General features: G+C 35.3%; 3 protein-coding genes across 4 annotated transcripts; 2 read left to right on the top strand and 1 right to left on the bottom strand.

Annotated features, from left to right (window-relative positions):
• The first annotated feature begins 3,161 nt into the window (after positions 1–3,161).
• LOC116337129 lies at positions 3,162–7,413 on the top strand. Of its 2 annotated transcripts, XR_004200781.1 has the most exons (5): positions 3,162–3,266; positions 3,416–4,759; positions 4,846–5,785; positions 6,710–6,925; positions 7,109–7,413. XR_004200781.1 is itself a non-coding variant. In XM_031761470.1 (4 exons), exons 2-4 carry the CDS (start codon positions 3,623–3,625, stop codon positions 6,799–6,801), a joined length of 2,169 nt encoding a protein of 722 aa, XP_031617330.1. In that variant the 5' UTR covers positions 3,162–3,266; positions 3,416–3,622; the 3' UTR covers positions 6,802–7,053. The 2 variants fall into 2 exon arrangements, 1 of the variants encoding a protein (XP_031617330.1); XM_031761470.1 differs by lacking the exon at positions 7,109–7,413 and having other exon boundaries at positions 6,710–7,053.
• Positions 7,414–9,644: 2,231 nt separating this feature from the next.
• LOC116337069 lies at positions 9,645–12,630 on the top strand. Its single transcript, XM_031761369.1, has 3 exons — positions 9,645–9,885; positions 11,765–12,470; positions 12,544–12,630. Exons 1-3 carry the CDS (start codon positions 9,871–9,873, stop codon positions 12,564–12,566), a joined length of 744 nt encoding a protein of 247 aa, XP_031617229.1. The 5' UTR covers positions 9,645–9,870; the 3' UTR covers positions 12,567–12,630.
• Positions 12,631–12,777: 147 nt separating this feature from the next.
• On the bottom strand, positions 12,778–17,333 carry LOC116337054 (leucine--tRNA ligase, cytoplasmic). Its single transcript, XM_031761347.1, has 11 exons — positions 17,162–17,333; positions 16,881–17,096; positions 16,602–16,814; positions 16,369–16,530; positions 16,001–16,245; positions 14,512–15,887; positions 14,190–14,445; positions 13,900–14,127; positions 13,423–13,831; positions 13,119–13,347; positions 12,778–13,051 (listed from the first exon to the last, which is right to left on the bottom strand). The coding sequence occupies exons 1-11, from the start codon at positions 17,162–17,164 to the stop codon at positions 12,849–12,851; spliced, it is 3,540 nt and encodes a 1,179-aa protein (XP_031617207.1). The 5' UTR covers positions 17,165–17,333; the 3' UTR covers positions 12,778–12,848.
• Between the last annotated feature and the right edge of the window lie 1,197 nt (positions 17,334–18,530).

Raw genomic sequence — 18,530 nt, 5'->3', positions numbered from 1 at the left:
ATGTCTGAATTCGGGTCAAACCGTCTTATTTGCTATTCAGCTCGTTCGGTTACATAATGGAATTAACATTAACACTGGATCGATTGGAATTGTTGGATGACAAAGTTGCTTGAAATGCAGGGCCACTTACAGAATTGATTTTATTTCGGCTGCAGCAAAATGGCAAATATTCTTCTTTGTGATTTGTTGTTGTTTCACAAAATGTTTGAACCTTTATGCGCCTTTATGGTACTTCGTCGTTTATGTTTGCATGTTGCTAAGGAAAAAAAAACTTCGTGTAAAATAGCAACTCTTTGATCATATCTAATATCGTACATGAATTCATGCGAGTAATTTTTCGCAAAAAAAACTGAATCTTGAGTGCGGTACGTGCGGCCTGCAAGCATTTAAGCGCTCGCAGAAAGAATTTATCTAATTCATATCAAAGAAAATACTTTCGAAGTTTCGTAACTCTCATCGCTCGAGCGAAAGATCCCAGTGTGTGCGCACGTTAATTTGCGATAAATCTACACACGTGCAAGGCCAAGGAGTACCAATTATCATGCAAACGCGATGTGTTAAAAGGCTATAAAAGATCATATGCACCCATTATTTCGATTGCAAGTAGTTATTGTCGAATTTGATCAATTGGCTTAAATGCTTATTAATTTTTTTTTGTGCGCACGCTGTTGAAAGTGGTTCGAAACGACCAAGAATTTTCAACTCTCATCATTATGAATGCGCATACAAAGTCTATAGATATATCTATATCATCGGCACAAATATGAAATAATAATAAGCAAACGTAAAACGGCATGCATTCCCGTGGATGTTTGTTCATTTATAGCATTTTACAATTGTAACGAAATTCGATGCCATTGAACGCGAGAATAGCAGGTAATATTTAATAAAAATCGATTATAAAATACTCGGCATGGAGCATTATGGTTTGTTTTCGATTTTGTTCCTGTTGCTGTTCGAACATCGAATTATGGCCAATATATTCCACGAAAAGAATGCATATCGTGATCAATGATCATACAAGTGCAATGCAAACATATGAGAATCGGGTGAATGTTCCAAATAATACTCTCCACCTGAATATCAGTATGTGTCATGGTGGCAACATTTTTCTTGAGTCAATTTTTCAGTCAGTCATCATTTGAGTTGGTGCTATATGGCTCAATTCACTATATACCATTTGCGTTCGAGTAAAATCAAGACCTTAAACTCGGATTTAACACAACGCTTGTCGGCTCTGTCACCACCAGAGTCAAATATACACACAGGGAAATAATGTATAGATTATCGGTAAAAATGATTTTTTTTCTTAAGCGTTGTTTGCATGATAGACCAAGAGCCACTCTAACAAGTAACTTTTTTTTGCTTTATGTCAGAAAACTATATTGAACCATACAGCTAGACATACACTAAACAAATAATTTTACATCTGCCATTACAGCCACCCACTTCGCGAAATCTGCACTATTATTCGCGGATAGAAAACACATCAATTAATAAAGCGAGCTGCATGTTTGATTTTCTGGAATACATTTTGTTTTTGCTCAAAGATTCTTCGATTAAAATTTCTGTATGAAATTCCGCATTGTTTACAAAATCTGCATGAATGAATTATGTAAAAAAAAACTATCAACTTTTTTGTCAGCTTTATGTCTGAAATTTTAAACATCGATTTTTTATCATGAAATAACACTAAATTATAAAAATCTGCACTTAAATACACATATTTATTGTTTTCTGCATAAACAAAATTACATGTTTGTATATATTGAAAACACTCAATATGACACATTGAACGCACTCATTTAAGCTGTCAAGCAACATTCCCATATATATATTTCTTTTTTTAACAAATAAATTTTTGTTGAGATATCTTAACTTTTGTATAGATTTAGGAAAAAAAATCATTTTTACTGATAATCTATACATTATTTTCCTGTGTGTAATAAATGTCATTCTTATATTTCTTTAAATCTCTTTTTTTTCTCTATACAATTGATATTTTCAAAACAATTGTGGTTTTTGTCTGTTGGAATCAGATGGCGAAAATTGTGTCATGTTTTCACGAAATTTGTTTTTCTTAGTTGCACTGTTTGACCACTGTTTTGAGAACTTAGAATATAATCAAATCGATTACGGTGATTATGATCAGATATAGAGTTTTTTTTGTTAATTTTAGGGCGTATTGCTATACTGGAACACACACTCACTTAGAAAAAAAAGTGCATTATCTGATCATTGACTTCTGAACTCAAAGCAAATTAACTGAGCACTGTTTATGTACATTAGAGTGTTTCCCGTACCAACAAATAAAAAAATGGTATTTCTTAATTCAAAGAAGGCAAAATTCTATGTTAGTAAATGGCATTCATATAACGAAGCGATTGATTTTAGCACTTCCCGAAACGAAAACATATCTGAAAATATAGTTGATTAGAATTTGAAGTACAATTCTCTTTGCTGTTTGCACGTATATCGACACTGTTCGCTTTGATAGAATATTGTTGCGATTCTTTAGAATTCGATAAATAAACAAAAGAAAGTATTTATATTCAACGCATTTTCAAAATCGTGTTGTTCGCTGTGTCAGCCGTTTTTTTGGCCTGTAAAATCATTTTATGATTTGAACCAAGCAGTCCATACAACACATACACATTTATATCGATCGCGATAGGCTAATAATAATAATCATTCCGTTTCTTTTGCTCTTAAGTGTTTACATACAAACTGTGATTCCGTTTATTGGTTCCGTACCATACATTCTTATTCAAACGCTTTATAAACAAAAAATGTGTGCAATATAAGAATGCTTCCGACACAGAACCATCGGAATGTGGAGAAGTGTGTTGGTTCAAATGAAACGATCGTGTTGAAACTTGTCAGAATCAATGTTTTTTTTATTTGAATTTGCATCGTCATAATTTCATTGGATTCGATTGATAAAAGTGCTAAAACATATTTTTGGATTGTGTCAGTGTATGTTATATTTGTTTCTTGCTTTCAAAGAAGTTTATTTTCCGCTGTAGGCGGTTTTCTATTGGAATCATTGTCAACCGATTGTTTTCAAACGAGATATTTGCGGTGAATTTTGTGTTTGATTTTGTTTAGTTTTGATAATAACATAACATTCACAAGCTGAAACTGCAAATATTTTGATTCAACTTTGGACCGTGTTGGTGTGGTTTGCATTTATATGTTGCATTCAAAAGAGTTAATATCACTCAATTTGTCGATTTTGAATCACTTCACGCTTAACATTCAATCAGGTAACATCAAGTGTCAGTTTTGTCCCCATATATTCAGTGCTTCCTATTGATTCAATTCATTTACAAAAATTACACAGTGCAGAAAATATATTTGTCATTTTATTTGTGTTCTAAATTGCGCGTGTGTTTTTTTTTATATTTCGTTTTAGTTCAACATGTCAACGACTGGTGAAACTACGGCTGCTACAGCGCCAAGAAAAAAGCGATACAAATTTCAAACGAATGCGCAAAAAGAAAAGGATGCTGATGATGATGTAAACGATAATGGATTGTTCGCGATTAAAATGCGCCTCAACACAATTTTATGACCAGAGTTCAATCACATTGTCAAACCGTGGATCGAACAGAAAAGCATAATGTCAACGAAAATCACCGTTTTGGCATCATTACTTTTCTTGGATAAAGTGAAATCGGCACAAATGAATCGACAGTGGGAGTTTTTTAAAAACCGAACGTATCCGGCCAAAAAAGGAAAGAAGAAAGGACAGCTCGTTGAAAAGAATCGTGGCGAAGAAGTGATTGAGCAATGTTTCTATGCCGTCTTGCAAAAAAACAAAGAAGGTGAGAATATGGAGCCACATTTCCGTCAGTTTGTCGAAGAGCTCAGTCCAGAAAATAATTTCGCCTGGCCCAAGAACGATTATTTTGGTAATCATTTTAAAACGCTGTGCCAAAATCACACGCGATGCTTGAAAACCGGTCAAACGACACACTGCAAGAAGAAGTTGAAAAATTATCTGCGAATGCGAGCGTGGCAATTCAACGCAGTGTCTACCGGTTGGAAATTCGACAAGAAGGACATTGACAATGCAGTCGATTTGATGATTCGAGGCTACAATGCGATCCGTGACACTCATCAAAATGCAGATTTCAAACGACACAAGCGAACATTACTTACTGGCATGGTTACTGCAATTGTGCGAGAAGTTGGTGGCCCAACCAATGATCACAACATCAAGGATTTTTCAAAAGGCGATTATTGGTTCAAAGCAACTGCAATGTGGCTCGTTATGCAGACAGAAATCGATGAGTGGCACAATTGGGCGCAAGATAACAATGTGAAGATACCAAATATCAAAAATCTCTCGGTTGTTCCATTGCCTGATTATCAACGAAAGGCAGTGTTCATGTGCAATGATGTCTTCTATCGAATGCTGGCCGAATCGAAACAACTTCCACAAGTTGATGGTAGACAAGCAACCGAAAGTTACATTCGCCAGAACAAAGAATTCTATTGGAATCAAGTATTCGATTTAACGACCATCAATCGAAAACTGAAGAAAAACAAAGAATTCCATTATACCATCGTCAGCAACGGTGAATCTGTGTCGATTATGTATCGCATGTCAAAGCAATACGAGCAACAGATGCAGAATGATGATATTCTTCGAAAGCAATTCATCGGCGGAAAATTTGCTTACGAACTGGGAATCGATCCAGGCATGAAAACATGGAATGCCACAGTTCGTCGAAATATCGAAACAAAGAAAGAAGTGAGTGTTTAAATTTTTGGCATTATTGAGAAATAGAAAGTGATACAGTTACGTGAATAATTTTTTTCTTCACTTTTCCATTTCAGGTCAACATGAAAACGTCCAGTAAGAAGTACCATTGGCTGGCAAAGCAGAAGACGCGCGATGTAAAGGCAAAACGATGGACGAAGCAGTTCACCCAAGAGGAGCAGGACGATCGAAATAATCGACAATTGTATCAGCGAATGCCATCACCACTGGGCATACTCTGGATTGATTACGTTCATCATCGTATCAAAATGCTCAAGAAAGGAATGGCCGTGTATACAACACCGAAATACACGCTGTTGCAGTTTGACAAGTACGTCGAATCGAATCGAACCGTTGATAAACTCACTGGGAATTTGGTCAATCATAAAGCCGCAATTATTCACATGGGAAATGCAGAAATATCACCAAACTCGTGCATTCGAATCAAAAAGCATGTGAGAGCTCCAGGTACGCGCAAACTACTCAAAGGCTTTCGAAAACGTCGCAATTGTCGTGTGCGCAAAACAGATGAGTGGGGTACATCGCAGCATTGTGCAAAGTGTGGGCGACGATTTAATCCAGCCACAAGGAGCCATCGATTCAAAGTGTGTGAAAATTGTGGAGCGGAGCCCGATTCAATTTTCGCCGAATATTTACCATCAAAAATCGTAGCACAGCGCAGCAAACGGCAATTGAGGTACAACAAAGATGTCGTTGAACTTTATTTGATGCGATTTTGGGCAGAAGGACTCATGACTGAGCAAGAATTCGATATTGCTGCTGAACGTTTACTGTCTAAGGTGGCCGTGTATCCAAAAAATTGGCAAGTAAACACAGTGAGTGGTAAATTGGAATATGCTCAAGTCAATGCTGATGCACCGTATGCAACTGTTCAACAGCCATATGCAGTCGATGATGAAAATGAATTGGAAATCAAAGACGAGCAACTACTAATGGCTGTACACAAGACATCTTGGGATCGTGATATCGTCGCCGCCAAATGCATTCTCATCAAAGGTATGTGTATTAGAAATTTGCATTTGCATATATTCTACATATTAAATGAAATGCACACTATTTGAATGATCTATTTTAGCGCTCGATGATAATAGACCAAGAGCCACCGTGCAAATTACTTTTTTTTCTGTGTACGGCAGATTTTCATGAAATTATCATCTTCACACTGTGTACTGTCCGAATAATATCACTTTTTTCATTGTAATTGGGCGGATCGCGAGATCCGCGGTTTTATTCGCGCTACACGAAATAGTATACTTTTTTTGCACCAATACGGCAGATTTTTGTGTTAAATTCTTTGTTTTGATCCAGCTATATTGAAAAGTAAAAAATCTGCCCAAATGAGTGGGCAAATTGTTCAAAAACCAACAAAATAAACAATAATATTGATGAATTTGACACAAGGTATTGAACGCACCCATTGTATCAACTGACATTTGTGTTTCGTTGAGTAATGGTAGTGTCATATTATTGTTTATTTTGTTGTTTTTTGAACAATTTGCCCACTCATTTGGGCAGATTTTTTACTTTTCAATATAGTTGGATCAAAACGAAGAATTTAACACAAAAATCTGCCGTATTAGTGCGAAAAAAGTATACTATTTCGTGTAGCGCGAATAAAACCGCGGATCTCGCGATCCGCCCAATTACAATGAAAAAAGTGATATTATTCGGACAGTACACAGTGTGAAGATGATAATTTCATGAAAATCTGCCGTACACAGAAAAAAAAGTAATTTGCACGGTGGCTCTTGGTCTATAAATATGTATGCAATATTTAATGACATTGAGAAAATATTTTTTTAATAAAAAAATAAATTTCTGTTGAGATATCTAAACATTTGTATAGATTTAAGAAAAAAAAATCATTTCTGCCAATAATCTATACATTATTTCCGTGTGTGTGTGTTTACTTTTGAATAGGACATTGTGAGCTGTTTGGATGGGATATTCCGGCAGGATTAGACAGACGATCACCGCGACAGCCAGCAGTTCAACCGAATCAGCAGCCTTAAGCATCACTAATCACCATTCGTACTCGAAAATTAATCAAAAATTAATATTGTAATTTGTTACATTAACTGAGACTGACTGTTGTGTCTCAGCATTTCGAGGAAGTACTTCTAGGTGTTTTTTTCTGTAAGTATTCTTCACTATGAGATTGTATTCATATAATGGAGTGATTGATATTCATATTCAGAGGCAACAATCGTTTTTCGCTTCGGGAAGTGTTGATATAAATCGCTTTGTTGTATCGATGCTACTAACCAGCATAGAATTTTGTCTACTTTCAATTAAAAAATGCCATTTTTCTATTTACAGATATGGGAAACACCCTAATGTACATACAAGCGAGCGCCAACTCAGTCGAACCACACCGTCAGTCAATCAAGTGCAAAAAGTGCCCGAAAGCTTAACTCACTGAAAACAAAAAAATCTCTCATTGTTAGTTTTTGCGTTTACATTCATCAAATGTGATTAACAATAATCACAAAGTGGCCCGTGTTAAATGTGAGCTTACGATTTAACACACAACATCGAAATATTTTCTACAAGAGAACATAATTACTAGTTGACATGTCACGCTTTTATGTTGATTTTTCAATAAATAGATTACTTTTCTTGATACCGGCTCAGTGACGACGGTATTTACGATATTTTTTACATTGATTTCCTTTTCTTCACATTTCCAAGCGATCGCTTGTGCAAATTTAAACCAAATGAGACAACACAATACTATGGTATTAGCCATTTACAAATCAAACAAAGTCATAAACATCAAATCAGTTGTGGCCGCCTCTATATGCATTTGAAATGCAAGAGAGTTAACAGCATGCACAATAAGCCGAATTGAAGCAGCGTGCTTAACGAACCGTGTGAGATCGCGGAGTACTATATCTAACATCATTTGACTCTGGGTATACATGAATTGGCGTGCGCGCGCGTGTTGAATTGATGGATACATTTTTTGAAATCGATTTTTATTTTCTTTTGCGAGAAAAAAAGAGCGGTGCCGGTGTGGTATATGTTGCCTCCTTTTTGATCGCTTTCGATTCGGTTCGAAAGGTTAAATGTGTTCGATGTTTTCATGACATTTTCAACTACGTAACTTAAATAGCATCTCATGTCATCTTAATTAATCGAAATGGCAATAAAATCGAATTTGCTTAAGACATTCAACGGCAAATATTAATAACAGCTGTTTATGTGATAAGATTGGAGCGCAAAGTGTCAGCTCATTAATAAAACCAGATTTGTATTGCTGCAGTTATTTCGTATTTGAGAGGAAATCGTAACCTTTTCTGGCAAATTGAAGTTATGAGATCAAAATGAAGCAATTGAGTTTATTTTTTCAATTTTAAATGCTACATTTTACTTTTCAATAAAATATGTAACCATATTGCCCACAAAAAACAATGTATATGTTGAATGATCGAGCGATTTCGTCATTTTATGTGTGTCGAAGGAAGAAGAAGATAGTGATTTTGGAGACGAAAAAAAAAAAAAACTTGCACATACTAAAAATGTACAAATGCAATTAAACGGCAATTTGTTGATTGAGCACGAATTAAAATGGTTAACCACAATTTGAAATTTTACCACCAAATCGGCACAATAAATCAATAAAACACCTTTATTTGGATAAAAATTCTGAAATTTTTTATGTTTGTGTCAGTCGATTTCCAAAATAAGCACTTGAACACAACGAACTATGTTCTTTGATTTATTATGATTTCTCGTTCTTTACTGACCAATAACACATAAGGAGTAATTTTTTTTTAAATTTCAATCGACCGTTCAGCTGAAGTGGAAAAATGAGATCGAGATTTGGAGTTTTTGAGATAAATCAATTGTTTACAATGCTGATGGATATTAACCGAGCAATAAACGTCGAGTTTTGGTGATAAAAATCAGCTACTTTGAATGAACTGAACAACATACCCGAGTTACAATTAAATGTACATATAGATGGCAACGATCGAGAGTGAAACCATACTTATGTGAATGTGAACAATAGATGAGATTTCTTATCGAAATACATATGTTTTATGTTGAATCATGTATCGTTTCGAATTGCGGCCGTTTCTTTTTTCGGCAGCGAGTGAAATTGAAAGTCAACATTAATTAGGTGGTTTTGTGAACGATAAAATTTTGAATCATAAGAGTTTTGAATCATGCTAAAAAAATGTACTACATTATGAAATTTACGGGGAAACGGTGACGGTATAAATCAATTATTCCAATTCAATCAACGAGACTAAAAATAGAATATGATCTTTTGGTGTTTTGGCACGTCATTACATTTGAATTAAATGTCTTGAGCAGCAAACATTTTGAGTCTATAAATCATAACAACAAAAGATGCTAACTCGAGTAACACATACACCGCAATTTGAATGTCTAATAAATCCATTTGTCTGCATATTTGCTACCAGACATTTTAAACGGACCAGTCTCCGATGCAACGCAGATAATGGAGTAATTACGAACCCGTTTCTCTCTCTCGCTCGCTCTTTTTTTCAAGAAGCCAATTGAATATGGAATAAACAAACAGAGAAATCCGATTTAAATACGGAGCAAAGCAAAAAAAATAATATAATTTTTTGTTCACCTTTACCCAGTACACTGAAGAGGTAGAGAAACATATTCACTCTCAGATCCATTTACACTGAGCAGGCGAGCGACACAAAAAAATAAACTCACCGTGTACGCTTTTACGCGCCTAGTAAACATTACAAGTCATGTACCTACACAATGTAATCTGATGCAGTCTACGAAGCCAAACGAAGGCGCGCTCACAGTTGAACTAAAAAAAAGTACACACGCGCTCTTATAAAAGACGGCTCCATTCCTACAAATCACTTCAGTCAAGCTCTTGTCCTAAAGCCGTTTAGTAATCGCACATCGGTGGTGAACCTGATGCGGCCACAGTTCGCGCGTGAACTTTAAATAATTCAGCATCACACATTTTCGAACGGTGATCAAGAAGAATAACGATGCCAGTTTTTGGTGTGCACTAAAACACATTTAAACGAGTTTATTCAATTAAAGTTTCTTTTGTTCGATAGAACTTTTATTAAAACATGGCAATTCAATCGGTACGTAAATATTCTAAATTATGATTGCAGACATATAGTTACCTTCTTTTTATTAATTCGCAAAGACTACCTATAATCGATGTCATTAGTGTCAGTTCGTCAAGTAGTTCCATCGAAATTTAAATTTTTGGCAATTTGAAGTGTACATGTGAAATTTTGAGAGAAAGTTAAATAATAAAATGAAGAAATGATTTGAATCGTGTGAATCGATTGCATATCAAGCATGTAATGGTGACAGCAGTAAAATCAGAATGTGTTGACATATTTCGAGCAAATTAAAATAAACCTCCATATTTGTCCCCATTTAGAAACCATAGAAAATCAAATTAATCTTAATTATTGTTTCTTGTGTGTTTAAAAAGACGACCGCAAGTTAAAAAAAATCCGTCATCGATTACGCATTTATGTAATATTTGAATCACGTTTAACAAGTTTCGAATTCGTTGGCTCTCCCGATTTTTGCATTGTGTACGAGTGTTCGGTTGTACCTTTTTTTTCTTGCACGTTCATTATCCGTTTTATGAATCTTGGGCACTGGTGCGAGTGTACGTGCGCCATTTCATTGAAACATATATGTGTTCCATATTTGTCTGCGGTTGTTATGATTTTCCAGTATTTAAATCATGAATTATTTAGCATTTAGCAAACGAACCGAATGAACGAGGAAAAATGACAAACCGAAGAAAAAAATGTTTTTATTTTATTTTACGGAAAAATGGCAAAGATCGTTGAGATACTCATAACGCAATGGATTATTAGGCATAAAATGTGTATCATTTATGTGGCGTGTCACAAAACACACATTTTAGTCGGCAAAGTGGAAAGAAACGAACAAAAAAATGTATGCACGAAAAAAAAGCCACACTGTAAGCATGTCGATAAACATCTAGCATTTGGATACATATATGAACAGTCTACGGCGCGAGAATGAGTAATGCAATGAAATATTTATTGCGACGTTCGTAGACTTCGTCGTCAATACGCAATATATATATATATATGTGTGCACACAATGCCAAAGAAGAGAAAAAAACGCACTCTCTGCGTGCAATTTGGCACTGTTATAGTACAGTGTTTTTTCTGCATTCTCTCTTGTTTAGCGCCCAACCAAGTGCCATTTAGTATAAATATTTATATGCGCTTGTGAAAAGTATTTGAATTTGGATTTGATTGAAATTTTGAATAATATTCAATCGCCGTATATTCAAATTTGAAGTCGAGAATCGAGAGCTGTTTTGTTAATCGACATTTGAAACGCATTATGTTATACATTGTGGATTGGGTAGATTTTCAAAAAAAGAACGATCGCAGTGTGCGCACGTTCGACGCATAAATTCAAATACACTCGTTTATGAACTTAAGTCATTCAAATTATACCAAGAACAGATCGTACGTGAAACACGAATAAATTGTGTAATGAATGGGCCTATGAAGCATTAATTTTAATCGACCATTAACTCGATCCTTCACTATGTAATATTCCACTTGCATTTTATGACGGGTCTGGCCGTAAATATATGAAACTGGATTACACTATAGGAAATAGTAATGCATCTTGGTGTGATATACAACGACAAGCTTTTACACTAATTAAATAAGTATTAGCACCGTTTTCATTTGCACTTATTGCTGTTTGCACATAAAATTGAATGCACGTAGCAGCTTGCTATTGAATTCCGGGTGTGATTGGGTTTTTTTGCGTACCAAATGCAGAAAAAAATATATATGCTTATACGCATATTTTGCGTAGCTCAAACTTGATTGCCATTTTTTTTCGGCATGTGTTTTTTTGTTGAGTTATTTTGCTTTCAATTTCATTCTATTGACCAACTGCAATTTATCTCTGACTTATTTATTTCTATTTTTTTTTTGTTTACAGAATGACATTCTGTGGATATTTGCTGTGGGCGCCGTATGCCATATTAATTTTGTGAATGCAATTCTTTATCAAAATATCGATGTACTACCGTCCGCCAATCCGTTGCCGATTTCATTTTTACACCCGTCAAATAGTCCAGTTTTAGCTGGTTTCACCGATAATAATCTTGTGACAACAAACGATTATCAAAAATTCAATCATTTTGGTTACTATAATCCGCAAACACTTTCAACAATTTATCCAACTGTTAAATCACCAAATGATGTTTTTGATGATTCCTTGTATGGATACTATCACAATGGACGATTTTTGAAACAATATTTTGTATCGGAAGAAAATGTTGATGACATCAATGCATTAAATAGTTTTTTAAGTCGTTTTATGCCCTTCGTTCCGGCCAATTACAATGTTCCTGCATCAAAACTACCAAATTTAGGTTTTCCAACAATTCCAACAATTCCAACATCATCACCAACAGTCGCCATTCAAAACAATCCAATCAACGATTTCTATTCAATAAATTCGGTAAGAGTTGCACCGTTGCCCGTTCAACTGGGATCGGGCTCGTTGGGATATGTTCGTTTGCCGAATGGAGCTGTCTACTTGGGATCAGGCTCACTCGGCTACACAAATGAAAGACTTAAAACAGACGAACTCAACGAAGTACGCAATCGACAAAGTCCACAAGCAAGCCCACTGCATTTTGGTGAAACACCACGATAGAATTCGTTTACTGTGAACAAAACTTATTTATTTATTTCGTTTATTTTTTTTTTTAGTGTCCATAAATAATCCTGATTGAAACTTTTGCATTCCCAAAAGTAAATTCCATGATCGCACATTGTAAGATATAAGATTATCTCGTCAATTTTTCATTAATTTAGTTTTGATGACGAAAATAAAGTTACCTTTGAAATAAAATTGACTTTTCTTCCATTTTTTTCTTCTTTTTTTTTCAAAATTAAACGAATCGAATTTTCTTTCAAAATCTTTGTTGAAAAAAAAAAATAAAGTGATTTTACAGGTTTTTTTAATTTAACAAAGAATTTTAATGAATATTTTTCAAATCTATTCAACCTAAAATTTATTCAACGATATAGATGAATTGTGTGCCAGCATTAAGTATCGCTGATTCGGTTTGTAAAGTGACTTCACTTTTCGCAACATCAACCGAGAAAATACCATCTTCCATGAGTAATTTTCCTTTGAGTGGTTCATTGAAAGTGGGCAACTTCCGTGGACCGAGTACAGTGTCTTCATATCGCCACACTCGCAGAGCGTCCACATCTGGAATGGAGCATATTATTGAAATAAAAATTGGTATCAAGCACAAAAATGGATTATGTCTACTCACCAATTCCGATAATTTTTGCAATTTTATTGGTGAACGATTGTGTGGTGTCTCCATTTGAAATGGTGCTGGTGATAGTGAATAACCCTGATCGGGGAATTGGATTTTCTAAAACAACTTGAACAGCTGGTTTTGCGCTGAATAAAATGTGTGGCTGTCCTGGACATGTGTCTTCACGAACTTTTTCAGGAACACTCTCTTCATCGGTACTATGGATTTCCAGCGACTCAAGCTGCAACAAAATGTTATTTGATGTTAAGAAGAAAAAAAAACAAAAAAAAAATATTTGAATCATTATACTACTTACGTCCAAGGTAATTTTCAAATATTCAAAGTTATTTTGCAGAACTTCAATTTCATTGAAGGTGAGTGTTGTTGCGAGTGCCTTTTTGCCTTCACCACCTTCGACACGTTGACGAATTGCCTGCACGAATGGCATTACTTTCTTCATATATTTCTTGAGAATATCTTTCTTTCCAAGTTGAACGGAGATAATTTTATTATCTGGTAAGCCGTTGTGCTTTTCAAATAGTTCTTTCAATGTATTCAAAATGCATGATTGCCATGGTGGGAAGGTCTTTGCTATCCAAATTGTGCCATTTGTCGGTTTTGGTGCATTTCCTTTTTGCTCTTTGCCACCCTTAACTCTAACTTGAGATGCATGCTTTTGTGCCAAACGGAACGAATGCGCTGCCTCCATCAAATACTCTGAACGTCTACAAAAAAAGTATATTCATTTGAATACACAAACTGATAAAATGGGGGAATGAAAAAAAAAACATACTTAATATCCAATTCAACGATTTCACCAACGGTTGGCCATTTCGCATTTAAAACACTGCCTTCTTTCTTCAACAATGTCCAGATGTGCTCAGCAACATGAGGGCAGATCGGTGAAAGCAACAATGCCTGTCGTTCAATGTACTCAAAGACAAGATCAACGTGCATACCAGCTGCACCGCAAAGTTCACGATATTTATCACGAGCCGTTTGCAATTCAAAGAAACACGTTCTGGAAATAAACATGATATTTTAATAGGAGGTTTTTTTGTATTTTTTTTTTTGTTATCTTACCTAAGACCATCCTTGAATAACATTTTCTCATAATATTCAGCGGTTTCTTTAGTCTTCAAGTTCATTTCGCTGATGAAGACCTTGTCATTGAATGTATCCTTTATTGGTCCTTTACGTAGAAGCATTTTCGATTCAATCATTTCTTGAACCCATCCGATGAATGTGTACAACCGTAAAATGCCAGCATCAGCTGTTGCTTCAACGAAATTTGCATCTTCAATACTATCACCAGCATCGGCCAAACATAGTCGTGTTCCTATTAAAAATAAATAAATACGTAAATAAATTTTTTCTTGGATTTATTTTAGTAATATTGCTGTACCATCGGCACTGAATTTTTGAATTGCCTCAGACAATGTTAGGAAATTTCCATCGGATTTGGACATTTTGGCTGAATTCAACATCAAATGACCGTTGCATCGAATGCTACGCGGCCACAATTCTGGTTCATTTGGCCAAATGGCGGTGTGATTGTAAACGAAAAACGTCAAATGATTTTGAATCAAATCCTTGCCCGACACTCTCAAGTCAACTGGATACCAATATCTAAATTCACGTCGCATCAAATCCAAATGTTCACGTTTAATGGCAGTTTTGGTCGGTAATTTGGCATCATTAAAGAAAATATAATCCCAAACTTCTGCCGTCATTTGTTCCGCTTTAATTCCCAATGGGCTTGGTTTTTCACCCTTGAAACTGCCGCCAAGTAATAAATGAGATACGGTATAGAATGCCATGTAAATTGTTGAGTCTGATAGTGATTCAATCAACCATTTTTCATCCCATGGCAGTTTCGTACCCAAACCATAGGTACGAGAACATGCGTACTCGTGCAACCAATCAAGACAAACGTCAAAATTCTTTTTCACTTCATCGTGATAAAATTCCATATTCTTATATGCAGCACCAGTTTGTGCTTGCCATTTTTCTTCGCCGTACGTCAAATACCATTGATTACAAAGTGCAACGACACACATATCATTTGACCGTGACATAATGGTTTTCTCCGGTTCATAGTAAACATCAGCCTCTTTGCGATCGACCAAATATGTTTTTAAATCTTTTTTAACATCTTGCACCTTTTTGCCTTTGAATTCGCCAACCAACAGTACACCATCATAAAATCCCTTCAAGTAAACCAACTCTTTGGCTGTTTGCAATTTGTCACGATCGTTTTGACTTTGAATTTTAAATTGATTGTATGCGGTGACTGCTGATAGATTGCCCAGTGTTGGCACTTCAATGATTGGGATCGGTTCGAATGGCAATACCATTTCATCTTTAATGCCGTATTTTTCACGGAATGCAGCTTTCTTTTGCAAATCGATCAATGCTGCATAATCATCGGGAGAGTCACTGGGCACGGATGTAACGACACCAGTACCTTTATCTTCTTTCACTGATAACATTGGAAGTGCATAGATTACTTTGTGCGTTGTTAATGGTGAACTCAAACCGATGCCGAATAAATCCGATCCAGTGACTTCAGCGAGTTCATTGATTTTACCATCGACACCGGTGAAATCTTGATATGCCATATTGCGGGCAGCGCGTCGAGTACAAACCCATATTTCGTTGTGTTTTTTCACTTCGAATGCAATATATTTGATATCGGGATGTAACCAACAGTTCGTTTGACCGTACATAGTTTCCGGTCTTAATGTTGCCGCCACCAAGTAAATTGGCTTTTTAATCGATCTGCAAGTAGAAATAAACGAATAAATGATTTTATTTATCTCAATTTTAGTTATTTCGTAAACAAACAAAAATTCCAATGAAAACGCTTAATTCGGACTTTTTTTTATACTTACTGTAATTTTTGCGGCATGTTTGCGACTACTTTCATTTTAATCAAAGTGTATTCTTGTGGTCCAACACCTTCGCCAGAAGAACGATCGTGATCCATACACGGTTGGCCATCTTTCGGTGAATAGATTGTGTACCGTTTGCCGTAGGCAATCTTATTTCTTGCCTTCAAATGATTGAATTGCCATCTTATGAAGGAGTCATAGAAAGGATTTGCGTCAGTTGTGATGAATGTTCGGCGCCAATCAATCTATTTATTTAAAAAAAAAAACGAAAGATTAAATTAAATGCATCATAAAAATTAATAATTGCACTCAATGCTATGAGAGAATATGATTAAGATGCAATTTAATAAATTATTGCATCATCTTACATGAGTACCAAACTGCTTCAAATCTTGAATGGCCAATGGCGGGAAATATTCCAGCCAATGAGCTGGATCGGCGAATTGCTTAATTTCTTCATCAGCCAGACCTAAGCTTTGCATAATTTGCCATTGATATTTGGCTGCACCGGCTTTTGCAACGGCTTTGCTCTGCACATTGGAGACAGTGAAAATGTTAAAAACCTCCGCACATGGAATGTACTCAAACAGTGTTAACAAACCTTCTTGCCTTTGCTCTTATCTTTTGGAATAACATCCTTTTCTTCTTCAATCACTGTTGATTCCTCTTCCGTTGGAAATTGTGGTGGATAGCCAAATGTTTCTAATTCACGTTGTAATTTATCAGCACATGCTTTAATTGGCATACCAGTACAATGGAATCCAAATGGAATGAGGCATTTTTTGCCTCTCAAACGGTGATACCGGACAGCAAACTACCAAAAAATAAAATACCGAAGCAATTAATCACTTTGACACTCAAATGTTCATATAAAACTCACTTCAGCTTTTGAAAATGAAAAGGTGTGACCCAAATGCAGACGACCGTTCATGTATGGATAAGGAAATGTAGCCAAGAATTTCTCGTCATTGCTTTTACGTGGTTCGGCTGGTGCATCAAACTCATAAACACGTTCCTTTTCCCATTTCGCTTGAACATCACGTTCAATCTTTTGCAAAAATTCAACTTTAAATGTACCCTTTCGCTCGACAGCAGCCTAAAATTTACACAACAATCATTGAAAGACTGAAAAATGCCGCAAACGAAGCAAATTTATTTTACCATTTTAATCACGTTTTTGTGAATTTTATTCTATATAGAATCTATGCGTTTAACGCCTAACCAAATGAATAAATACCGTAAAGCGTCGTGAATTCTTGAAATTGGAAAATAGAAAATAGCCACGACAACTAATAACACAGCGTGTTCGCATTGGTTTTCGTGGTTATGACCAACTGTTGTCTGTCAAATGAACAGAATACAACTGTCACATTTTGCTGAATTAACATAACCTCACTTATTCAGACCCGAGTTGACTTACAGTAATTGGCGCTAATTCAAAACACAATCCATTCGAAACACTATATAAAAAAAAAAAAAAATAATGAAAAATTAAAGCAGTTTTTTTCGACTTTTCTGCTTTTTACATTTTTACATGTTATATTTTATTTTATATGTGTACATGTACAAAGTGGATCGGATATTAAGTGTTTTACTTTGTACTTTTATGATTGTCCAAGAATTAATGTGTTACGCAATATAAAAAATCTCTATTTTTATATGTTGGCGTTATATTTTAATAAAATCACAAAATAAGTCTGACACCCAAGTCAGTATAATACGCTTTTCGAAGAGTGTATACGCTCTTCTCACACTCTTCGTATAGTTTTATTCGACTCCCTTCTCACACTCTTCTCACTCTCTTCTCACACTTTTGCATGAAACACGTATATTGAGTGAGAAGAGAGTGTGTAATGGTATTGGTAATGATATGACTGCTGTCACTGCATTCTAGTAGTAATGTTTGTATTTTGATATTTGAACGTTTTTGACGTTTATAGCATTCGTCAGCTGTGTCAAAATACAACAGAACTACAAATTCATTTTTTTTGTATACGTTCATTTTTTTCAAAATGTCAAAAATAAACAAAATCAAAAACTATCCATCAGTGGAAAAATTTATTATAAAGGAAAAAAAAGAAAAATTTTTAGAGAAAAAAATTGAAGCTACTGAGCAATAAATGTGTTTTATGCAAAAGTGTGAGAAGAGTGTGAGAAGGGAGTCGAATAGAACTATACGAAGAGTGTGAGAAGAGCGTGTACACTCTTCGAAAAGCGTATTATACTGACTTGGGCATTGTCGCTTACAATGTATTTATATATTTATTTATTGATTTGCGGTGCTGTTGATGAACAAAATAAAAAGGCTTACGTACGCAAGCTGACTTTTCCGCATGGATCTGAAATTTTGGGAATAAACTGGAATTATGGTCTTTGTATGGTTGCAGTAACTTAAATCACCGTGAAGTGAAAACTTCCCAAGTCAGTATAATACTCTTTTCGAAGAGTGTACACGCTCTTCTCACACTCTTCGTATAGTTTTATTCGACTCCCTTCTCACACTCTTCTCACACTTTTGCATAAAACACGT

Source organism: Contarinia nasturtii, unplaced genomic scaffold (genome assembly GCF_009176525.2).
Source record: "Contarinia nasturtii isolate CC-2019 unplaced genomic scaffold, AAFC_CNas_1.1 Cnas_scaffold_220, whole genome shotgun sequence".
In the NCBI taxonomy this organism is placed as follows: domain Eukaryota; kingdom Metazoa; phylum Arthropoda; class Insecta; order Diptera; family Cecidomyiidae; genus Contarinia; species Contarinia nasturtii.
Note: the sequence above shows the minus strand (reverse complement) of the source record. Positions and strands in the feature narration are given on the sequence as shown.